At 38.2% G+C, this 11,495-nt stretch overlaps 1 protein-coding gene across 1 annotated transcript; it reads right to left on the bottom strand.

Annotated features, from left to right (window-relative positions):
- Positions 1–2,547: 2,547 nt before the first annotated feature.
- On the bottom strand, positions 2,548–11,302 carry tmem200b (transmembrane protein 200B). The gene is made up of 2 exons (XM_082186925.1): positions 10,640–11,302; positions 2,548–4,954 (listed from the first exon to the last, which is right to left on the bottom strand). Exon 2 carries the CDS (start codon positions 4,916–4,918, stop codon positions 3,707–3,709), a length of 1,212 nt encoding a protein of 403 aa, XP_082043051.1. The 5' UTR covers positions 4,919–4,954; positions 10,640–11,302; the 3' UTR covers positions 2,548–3,706.
- Positions 11,303–11,495: the final 193 nt, after the last annotated feature.

Here is an 11,495-nt window from a genome sequence, read left to right as displayed (position 1 = left end):
TTAAAGCACTCAGTCAGTGTGAATCAGCTTGGCATCTTGACTTTGGAATGACTCTTATTTGCAAAAACATTCCATATCTGTTGAATTGTGAGGGCATCTCATGTGCACGGCCCCCTTCAAGTCCCCCTCACAGATTATTTTTTTAAATTATCTTTTGTTGATTTAGATGTGTTTTGGATCCTTCTCAAGCTGAAAGGTGAAAGTTTTAGTAATTTTCAGCTTTCAAGCAGACGCCATAAGGTTATGTGGCAAAATCGACAGGTACAGCTATTCATGATTCCAGCTAAAGAAAAGCAGCCTCAGAAGAACAAGATGCTGCCACCACCATGCTTCACTGTGGTTATAGTGTTATTCTGCTGTGCTGTGCTGTTTTCGTGCCAAACATACCTTTTATTATTTTGTCCAAAAAGTTACATCGTGGTCATTTAGGCGAGCTTGGATGTTTTTGTTTTGTTTTTTTGTCTGAAAAGTCTTGCGTTTTTCCACCCTGCCCCATAGACCAGAAAGATAAACAATACTGGAAAAAGCAACCTGCCAGACAGAGCTGCAATTCTATTAATGCTGTTGTAGGCCTCTTCACAGCCTCACTGAAGGCATTTCCATTAACCGATGTTATGCAACTAAAACTTCATTTTTTCCTCTTGCGATAAGTCATTCCAAAAATCATGGCAACGGGCATTGGTAGGCTTATGCCACTGCACTGGCCATTATTATTATTTGAAGGAGACGTATGTGTGTTATCCAATCATTATTGGCAAGGAAAGACTCATATAGGTCTTGATTGTGGCATTTCTTTAAGGTTAAGGCACTCTGGGTTCGGGCCGAACTCCGAACTCCGAGCTCGGAGCCCTCACCCCGGACAGCACGCCAAATACGCATTAAACTTTACTCCCTCTAATTGTATGTAAGTGTGAACTCGTGAAATCAACAAAAGAATGGCTTCACCAAATAAAGAATAATGTTTTGAAATGGTCCAGCCCAAACCTGAATCCTATAGAAAATCTATAAGGACACCTGAAGACAGCAGTGCAAGGAGATGTCCTTGCAATTAAGCAGATTTGGAACATTTTTGCAAAGAAGAGTGGGGAAATATCCTGAAGTCAAGATGTGCCATGCTGGTAGACTCCTATCCAGAATGAGTGCTGAAATCAAATTAAAAGGGGGCTTCAAATAAGTATTAGTTCAGGAGCGTGCACACTCATGCAGTTAGTTATTCCAAGTTATTATTTATTTTGTTTATTTTTCTCTCTGAAATGTGTCACTTGTTTTTAAAGGGACTGCATAGGTTATATTTGTTAATTAACTAAAGTGTATAAGCTCTTTATTTCATTTTTTACATCACCAAATACCAGCTGTTATAATGGTGTATACACCTTTTATATCCACTGTAGGATAAATAGGGAGATAAACGTTGATAGATATATGCAGTGAAGACAGTAAAATGATGTGGCAACAAAAAGACCAATCATAATTTGGTATGCAAATGCTACAGTGACATTACCGTTTGCTAGATTTTCAATGAGTAACAATGAAAGGGATGAACAATGAACAATGAAAAACTTAAATCTTAAATTAGTTGAAAAGTATAAAGATTTAATGTCTGTACAATAAGTAGTTCAAGCTGAATTCATTTCTTAAACTTGGGTAGAAGAGAAATATAATGTCTAAGTAATATCAGTACAAGCACCATATTCACACTTATGAAAACAGTTACAATGCTTTCATCCATCATCACTGAAACAGACCTTGCTTTTAAGGTTGTATGGTTGAGTGGTTACAGCAGTTTTACATTAAACATCCATAATTCTTGCACATATAACAAAGCACATCCCTGAGCTCTGCTTCATTACAATAACCGTATTCCTCTCTGCACCTTTAAACAACAGGGATTCCTGTTGTAGGATACCAAAATCAGGTGTAGTCAGATGTTTAGCTTTCTTCAAAAAAAAAAAGAAAAAAAAGAAAAGCCATCTTTACTTTATTTATGAATTAATATAAATGTCCTTTAGAGTTTAAATAAAATAGTAAAGTTAATCATTTTTGATACATTTAAAAAAAAAATGTAAGCCAAGGGTCAATGTAAATTAAATACGACATCAAGAGCCGCTTTGCCCGTCACACCTACTCCTACTCCTTTATTGACTATAGATCATTAAAATGATTTTAAAAAATCACTCAGTATGCAAATAGATATTAGAAAGAATACCACAATGCAATAAGCAAATATTACAATGCCATTATTGTTTGTTAGATTTAACAAATAGTCAGTGGGTGATTTTCCTGTACACTGGCACCTTCATGTGCTCTCAGTTCTTTTCCTTTTTTTCTTTTTGTAAGACAATCTCTATGCTGAAAATGGCATATGAATGACCATTGAACACTAAAACTAGAAAAAAAAAAAAAAATTTTCATCTTGCATATGAATGTCTATTGATGGAGAAAAAAGCTTTTTGCCTGCATCTACCAGCAAGGGCACAACACCACAACTTGACCCCCTGATGCTACCTTGAAAAATCACGGACAGCGAAAAAACACTTACATTCAAAGTGGTTTTGTTTTGCCTTTTATTTGCAACACAGGCATAGAATTCAGTTCAAAGGTGGTGGTAAGTATCTGATTACTGATTGGTCAGTCTGTGGATATTGCTCAGTTTACATTGAGAACACACAGCAAACAACACAACGTACCAAAACAGGCTACACAGACAAAATAGAGACAGGGTGGCAGCCTTGTTTTTGTAAACAGAGTGAAGTTACACATTCTCACTGCAAAGAGGAGGAGCTCTGTCAAGCTCCACCCTTTAAAGGGAAAGCAATTATATACCCGCATTAGTGCATGCAAAAACACTGATCACCTTGGTTAATGAAGCCAAGAGGGCACTGCACCCTCATCATGAATGCTTCAGGCAAAGATGGAAGAAAGGTGAGATACAAGGAGAATAGACACTCTGGGAAACCATGGACACAGATTTACAGACATTGCAACTGAGGTTGCTCTACCTTAACTTGTAACCATTTAAATGAATTATAATAGACAATTCAATAGTACGCACACTGTTTGGATTAATCCATTTTTTGGTCAAAGAACCAGCATTCTCTATTTTTGGCTCTTATCTCTATCAAATCTAGAGTAATGCTTTTGGCTGACCTGAATTCGGAAGTCAGAAATGTGTTTACTTTGAATCTAGTCACTGCCGAGGTCTTAGTTTATTCTACCGCATAGATTAAGAAATGCTGCTTACTGTGTCCTAGAAACAAATAGGACTTTAGCAACAGTAACAAACTGATCCCACCAACTGGCCTTTTACACATAAGCCGTGGGATCCATCCAATCATCTGACATCACAAACTGTTTAGCACATTCTCATGACTGTAAAATACCTCCATCCCTAGCTTCCTTCAGGACGCATATTTATATTCCCATTCCGTCAAGGGCAGCAGAGACCATGTTGCAGGTGTTAATGTTCTTTTAATTTACATTTCCATACTCCGCAAATCTCCAAACAAACTAGTTACAAAAATTTGTCAAGTGAGATAAATGGCCAGATCTTAGAAATTAGTTGGCCTCAAGGGATTCCAGAAACTGTGCAAATAATATCCACTGGAAACTGCCAATTTGAGTTATTCCAAGTGTATGTCACTTAGTGATATTCCTCCTAATGACCATGGGAACTGCCAATCCATTAATGTAATGATTAAACTGCAGCTCATTGGAAGGGACCTGAGCCATAGATTTTGTTCATCTGTAAGCATTGCTGCTCAAGCTGGTCCAGTAACTTGTCCACAGAGTCCTCTTTGTTCTCTAGCTTGAGATACCTCCTGGCGCTTCCGAGGTCTAGCCGAGGCCAGCTGCGGTGCCTCTGCTCTTCCACAGGTATAAGGTCATGGGTTGTAACGCCAACTCCAACCATGTTCACACACACCTCTGAGCTGGATTGTCCTGGAAGCAGTCTATGGTGACCCATAGAAGACACAGTCTTGTACTCTGGATGAACCAGATCCCTGGGTAGTATATGTGGTTTAGTCCTGTGGCTCATGCTATAGGAGCGTCTGGGTGGGATGGAGAAGATCTCACAGTCCTCCCCACCTAGTGTGGACATAGAGGATGTGGTCATACAGTTACTGAGTCCAAAGTGACTTTCTTGCCGCAGATCCAGTGCAGAGGTGGCCCCCTGTTCCTCTGTGCAAAACATCTCTTTGCTGTTGTTGCAAGAGTTGGAGGACTGAATAGAGGGGGAAGAGGAAGAGTCGTGATGATGAAGAACCTCAGTGTGCACTGTGTCTTGCTGCTGAATGCTGTCCTCCTCATCCATGCTCTTCACTTGGAGTAGAGGCTCTGAACTGGACATTTCATTCAGGCAGAGGATGTTCAGGTGGGCTGCAGGCAAACTGCTGACCCATTGGTAGTGCCTGGCAAGAGAGTTCACCTGCAAGAGGTCAGCCGAAGGCATGGCTGCAGAAACAGAACAAATGACGCTCCGCATCTGAGCCAGAAGCATTTGAGTTTCCCTGTCCCGATTCTCATAGAGTACTGTATTGGCACAAATAAGTATGAAAAGTCCCACTCCCATTATGACAGGTCCTAGAAGTTTCATCCTTTCACTATGAACCAGACTTGCTGCAGAAAGCAGTCCTTTGGACGCTATTCCCCATCCTGATGCGGTTCCAGAGGATCCTTCCTCTACTGTGTCCACTGATGATCGATGAGCCCTGTATGGCCAGTAGCCCGCCACGGCAAGTGCAGTGCCAACAACAACAACCACCACCCCAAGCACCAGAAAGGCACCTGGCATGGAACGGATACGCAGCTTTCCCTGGATTACACATTCCTTCTTTCTCCTGGAGTGAAGACTGAAACGTGGCAGGCGTTGACGGGAAGGTGTGCCTGACGTCCGGCTGCAGGACTTCTGAGTCCTCATGGCATAAGCTGGTCTGTAATGATCCCTTATGGGAGTCTGTAAAGGTGAGGAGGAAAGGGGATATCAAGGTTGAGGTCAAGTGGTGACATGCATTCAGTAATTTATTCAAGTCAAGAGGATTTTAGACTTTTAGATTTTTACTCTTGGCATTAACATGCAATCACCGTGATCTGATCAAACAGATCGGATCATTAGCCAAAAAGGACACGGTGAGTTTACATTTGTTCACATTAAGTGGCCTCTGTATCTGGATAACCAATCATATTTCCCACACAATATTTAAATTATTTATGTGGCGCGTTTGAAAGGCAGAAGCTTCAAATGGCTTTGTAGTGTAAAACAACTTTCACTTTAGCCTCTATCAATGACAGAGCACACAGCACAGTATTTGTGTGATTTATTCAACAAAAGAACAATTGATCACAAATAGAGTACTTAATCTACCAATCAAAGTTTCCCAACATTAATCTTGTATGTTGAAAAGAATCATTTCATGATTAAAAGGAGAGTATGTGTATGTGTACAGTATGTGGACAACATCTGGATACAGGTCGCATGTTAATGGCAAGTTTAAACACAGCCTAATCATCTATATGTTACAACTATTTTAATCCCTTGTTTAAACTGTGTGATTGAAACATTGATGCTAATGCTTCTGTTATAATTTTTTTCTTTTTCTTTTAGTCCTACTCAGACTTAGTTATAATGGCTTATATTAATATTTAATCCATAGGGGCTTTTCTTGTTTTAAATAATTCAAGAAAACAAGTGCAGTGATTTCTCCTTCACAAACTTCAAAAAGCACTTAATACATTGTAATAAATTACAGGAATGTTCCAGGTTAAATACAAATCAAGCCCTTGACTCATGGACTGTGTAAAGAAATTAATAAATTGTTAATTTACCCCATGGACTTTAATTGTAATTGCATAACATTTGTGAAGAACACTTAAAAAGACAAAAGGCTGCCCATTATCTGAACCAGTGCATCTTTAATGAGCACAAACAAAGAATGGAATGGAATTCTTCTTCGCCAGTAGATGATCAAATTATTTTCTTGTATTATATAATGAATTGGAAATCATAGTTTTATCTAATTGAGTTGCAAAGGTTGTTTATTATTGTGGAATGCATATGACAATGCCAAAGCAATAGTCTCCAGAGTTCAACAGTCTCCCAGATTAGAAGAGTCTTTCCGGAGTCTATGACTCACCTGTGACCCATACCGAAGTTTATTATGTATATAGAACAAAATGTGTCAAAGATAATGTATTTAAATGACCTAATTTGCATAAAGAATAGAATACTATGTTCGGATGCTGCTAGAATTATCTGTACTGTTAACCTATCCGAACAGGTAGAAATGACTGATTATCCATATGACTAGTACTAGTGTTTCTGTATCATAAGTTAGCTCTAAGCCAAATCCTCTCACTCATTTTCATGGCCTTTGGAAGTATATGGAGAAATGTATCTTCTTCAGTAAACTCTCTGTCAACTGACTGAACTTCAACTTTGACTCCTGGTCTACATTGAGCATATTGGTCTTGTTATGGGGTCTAACTGTAATTCCACAACAATTTAGTTAAAATTTCAGAAACATAATAAATCACAGCAGATTGCAGAGATTTTCAGAGATGTGTACAATTCTGATTCCTCTGATCAAAATCACAAATCATAAACTATATATTTTAAATCTATTTAAATAAATGGTATATGCTCTAAATACAACCATCCTTACAAGTAAAGTAGCTGATGCTGTGTTTTATTACAGCAAGAGTATTCCCAATTAGATTTGAGGCATGACATATTTCTACACTGACAGATAAACTACCCAGCTGGACTCCCAAAGGGGAAACCTTGTGCTGATTGTATAGACATTGACCAGGGCAAATATAAATGAAACCACTTAAGAATCTCCAAAGTCCATAAATGAGAAATTTGATGTGGCAAATTCACTCTGGAATAACAAACGCTCCATTGGTAGAGGTTTCTCAACAACTCTGAAAATGTCATTTACAATTCTGCCAACTCGCTTGGTTTGTTTAAACTCATAGGAAATGCTCTGGATGTTCTGCTAGAGTAGCCTACTTATCAGATAGAACTTGAAAGCAAAATGTCAGTATTTAAAGATGCAAAGTAATATGGCCAATGTAAACAATGAGGCTGTTGCCATAATTGTGTATGATAATACTAACAATAATATGTCATTTTGGTCAAAACTGTCTTTTGAAATCAATGCTGCATCATACAAATTAAACTTATCCTTTTACAACTATGAAAATGTTCAACTCTGTAAGTTAAATGAGATCCATATAGAGAAACAAAGTATAGTGCCATGTATCTTGGAGCATATGTTTGGACTGATTCATCAACCCAGCAAACACATTTACGTTGTGGCAACGTATGTGGCACGTTGCATTTCTGCTATGGCAACGTCGCTGACTACGTGCTCGCAACATTGTAACAACGTACTATTGCGCAACAGGGCTGTAGCAACCATAGATATTATATAGAGACTAGATGCCCTATTGGCCGCTGGGCACTGAGAAATGCGGCCGACATCTTAAACCGGTCGTATTCCTAGTTTCGTTGCGTGGCAGCAGTGAAGATGCTAGAGCACTGTGGAGTATTTTCCTGTTCTAATCGGCGGACCATCGCAAATAGGGCCCGGGGGATTACTTTTAACATTACCGTACTATTGGTTGTATTTTGTGAATAGAATATTAGCCTACCAGATAATTGAGAAGGAGCAAGGATCTTTGATATTACTATACTGAAATCGTAGCCAGCTAACGTTAGCTAGGCAATGTTTACTGCACCAGTCAGTGTTCACCTGACATGGAGAGGTGGGGTAAAGTAATAATTACAAGAGCTTCTCGGTTATTTTAGTCCCGTCCGAATGTGCATCTCAGTAATCATTATGGACAATGTCAGTAAAGATTACGGCGACTTTTACCTTCTGTAAAAAGGTCCAGGAAAATTACCTCATCAGGTAACGTTTATATTAATAGACGAGACGTGCGAATAGACCCTCTGTAAATCAAGTAATTTCGTGTTTAAAAGTAGTTTCCTGTGGTTTTTCCAGTATTGGGACGCTTGAAAAGGCATTCAGTTGCGTTCTGGACACTAGGAGAAGTCTTCCACAAGTGTTTTCTGGCTCCCTCAACGCAAGTGTTTTCCACATACCATTCAGATCAGAAAGAAGTTCGAAAGCACTTGTAAGAGGCACGAAACTTACTTTTAGCGCAATCCAATCTGAAGTTAATTCATACATTTTTCGACCGGACATAACTGTTTTATATTATAGGTTATTTGTGTTTGCGCAAGTGATATCAGGAAGCAATGTAAATGTAAAACACACGTTTCTTCAACTTATTAAAATATCTTACTTTACTGCAACTATCTGTTTCTGCTTCTTTATCATATTTATAGTGTGTGATTTATAAAATACCTTATATCCTACATCACATATTTTGATTTTGGACGTCTGGTCACTTTATATCTTAAATCAGAATATTATATTAATGTTAAGCCTACTATGAATATTAAAATATGCCGAACCATGTGTCCTGTATAATAGCTACATGAATGACCTTTGCAGCAAAAAAACCCGCATGAAAATCAGTTCGGTATTCAGTGAGGTATGATTAATTAAATGCGCTGACAGCTCCTTGCACCTGCCATACAGATTACACTGAGTGGAGCGGGTGACCGGTCTAAGATGGCGGTCCCACGGCTCGCCCGCGCCAGTAGGCAGTAGCGGTCGATAGGGCGTCTATCTATATTATGTCTATGGTAGCAACGTTGTTGCGCGACATTCAGCAACTGAGACACAACATTCAAACTTTTTTTTAATTTTTTTTTTATTTTTTTTTATGCTAGATAGGCATATCCCCCATTTAGCATTTTATGTTTTGAGGTTAATTTTTAATTAGTCAGATGTTAGATAATTATATACTTTTTAAATATTGTTTATCCTTATTATTATTTAATGGGGCTATCAGTAAATTAGTCTAATTATAATCAACACCTGCAAGTGTAGTTACACTTTGAAGAGCGAAAATGACAGGTTACATTAACACAACTTTATTAAAACTGCATATGGTAGCCTAACGTTAATCAAATTGCACTTCCAAAAGTAATACATTTGTGTGTGTGTGTGTGTGTGTGTGTGTGTGTGTGTGTGTGTGGGGGGGGGGGGGGGGGGGGGGCGGGGGTAATTTAGGTTAATACTAAATAAACGAATATAACGCTACGTAGATTTCTTTTAAGTATAATAAATAAAACATAAAAAGCAAAGATCAGAACATTTAATGAACAAAACCGGGTTCTGTAACTTAAACCGGAATCAGTCCAGGAAACATGAACAAATCCAGAGGAGCAAAGAAATATCAGACAAATCAAGTGAAAAACTAAACAGTGCGAGCAAGGCTACATTAGTCACATTAGAAAATGAAGTTGTAGGTTGTGTTTGAATAATTACGTATCTTATTTAGCTGAGGTAACGTATATTAAACGCAATAGGCTCACGTAATGTTATCCTTGCTCGATGAAGAATGAGACAACACAATGAGCCCAACGGGCGGTTGAAATTTAAAAGGCTGATTTTCGCGCTTCGGGGCAGTGACGAGTATGTCTTCCAGTGGTTGTCCAGACACACTAGACTAGACACAACCTTAATGGCAATGGCCAATGGCCCTGAACGGTGGATGAATGTCAACATTGTGACAACGCTGTAACAACCTTCACCACACAACGTAGTTATAGCAACCTTTTGGCCATGTTGTTAAAACGTTGTTAGAAGGTTGGGTACGATATGCCAACATTCTGTGTTTGCTGGGAAAAGACTTGACTGATGAATTCCAGACCTCCTTTTTTCCATTACAAATTGCAGCTTTACTTTTAATGGCTGTTCACTCTGGTTCCCAAATGGGTGAAATTAATTATACAAGAGTATACAATATAAACAGCAGATGTAGATCAATCGTTAAATCCAAATTGTGTTGAATGTTTCAAATTATTGCTTGATTATTTGTACAGACAATTATTTATGCATCCAAGACATCCCTTTGTAGTTGAACTTGACTGTCGCTTACATTCATGTCTGAACACTAAATATTACTGGCATCATTAGCATTGATGCATGTACAGTCTAAATTGATTCACTGTGACACCTCTGCTGTATTTACCACTTTTCACATCACATCACGTAGAAAGTGGTATTCACAATTCACGAAAATGTCTGACATTGCAGTAAGCCTCATTCAATTTTTTATTTTTTTTTATCTCACTATAGGACTCATTCGCCAATTTATTTGTGCATGTTAAATAATGCACCACATAGAAAATGTTCTATAAATTCACCAGAAATTATCCATTATCTCATGGCAATTCGTTGCCATTTTACACATAAGAAGATTCTCAAAGAGTGTCTAGTTTGTGCTAATAATATGACCTTTTTTTCTTAATAGTGGGCTCAATCTCAAATTCATGCATTCTAATAAATACATGCCTTTCTCTGTATATAACATGAAATGAAACAGCCCGTGTTGAAGGCACAATTTCTCGATTTGCGTCCAAACTTAAGATTCGACTTAAGATAGACCTAACATTTGAAATATATCGACCTCTAATAAGGTCAAGATATTGACATTGGCGCTTTGACGTTACTAGTAACAAAGTATCAGACGCGCCTCAAGAGACAATGCGTTTACTTGCCTTTGTTACAGTGTATTGCGTCCGCGTTCCATCGTTCTACCGCTCAGGACTCGCGTGTTCGTGATGTTTTTCATCCACTGCGAAGTTTCGCGGTTCTCCATCAATAATCCAGACGCGTGCGAAGTGCCGCGCGTTTCCCATGACAGCTCTTCCTCTCCAGAAAAGGGCACTGAAGGGTTAAAAGAACTGACTTTCTAAAGAAAGAGAAGGTAGATATCGCTTTTTCATCAGTAGTTAACGTCTGTCCGTTCTCCAATGTCCACATTTCGTGTACTTCCCTCAGTAAAGTGTTGAGGAGAGCGCCTCCTTCGTCGTGTCTTTTTATGAGACTCAATGGAGTGAGTGACCGGACTTCAGTTCGCTTTCCATTTAATCAGACATGGCACATAATACATTCATGCTACATTACCCCCTTTAGGGTTTTGAGAAGTAAAGCCACAAAATGTGTTGGTTGATGTGTTTATAAATAGGTTTGTCATGTAATATTGAGGGAAAAGAAGACGAAATGCCTGAAAGCAGGCACACAGATGGAAGTATAGCAGACACATTTTTTTTTTTTTTTTTTACTGAATGTTGGCGACATCTTGTGGAATTATTGTTACATGGAGAGGCGGATAAATTATTGTCCGCAAATGACTTTTATATATTAGGATATATTTAAGAAAAAACTCTTAGATTATGATGTACACTGTAAAAAAAAAAATATTGTTTTAAAAACGTAAGTAAACTGGTTGCCTTCAAATTTTGAGTTCATTGAAATAAAACAATTGAGATAATACAAAGAAGGAGATTGGTTTATTCAACAGAAACTCAAAATAGTATGTTATCTGAACCACATTAATGATCTAATTTGATT

The sequence above is a fragment of the Leuciscus leuciscus genome, assembly GCF_965113295.1.
Source record: "Leuciscus leuciscus genome assembly, chromosome: 12".
Classification (NCBI taxonomy): domain Eukaryota; kingdom Metazoa; phylum Chordata; class Actinopteri; order Cypriniformes; family Leuciscidae; genus Leuciscus; species Leuciscus leuciscus.
The sequence above is the reverse complement of the archived record's forward strand: the minus strand, read 5'-3'. Positions and strand labels throughout refer to the sequence as shown.

Bases quoted from the DNA above. Each gene is read 5' to 3' on its own strand.
- tmem200b (XM_082186925.1), bottom strand. From the start codon at position 4,918: ATGAGGACTCAGAAGTCCTGCAGCCGGACGTCAGGCACACCTTCCCGT.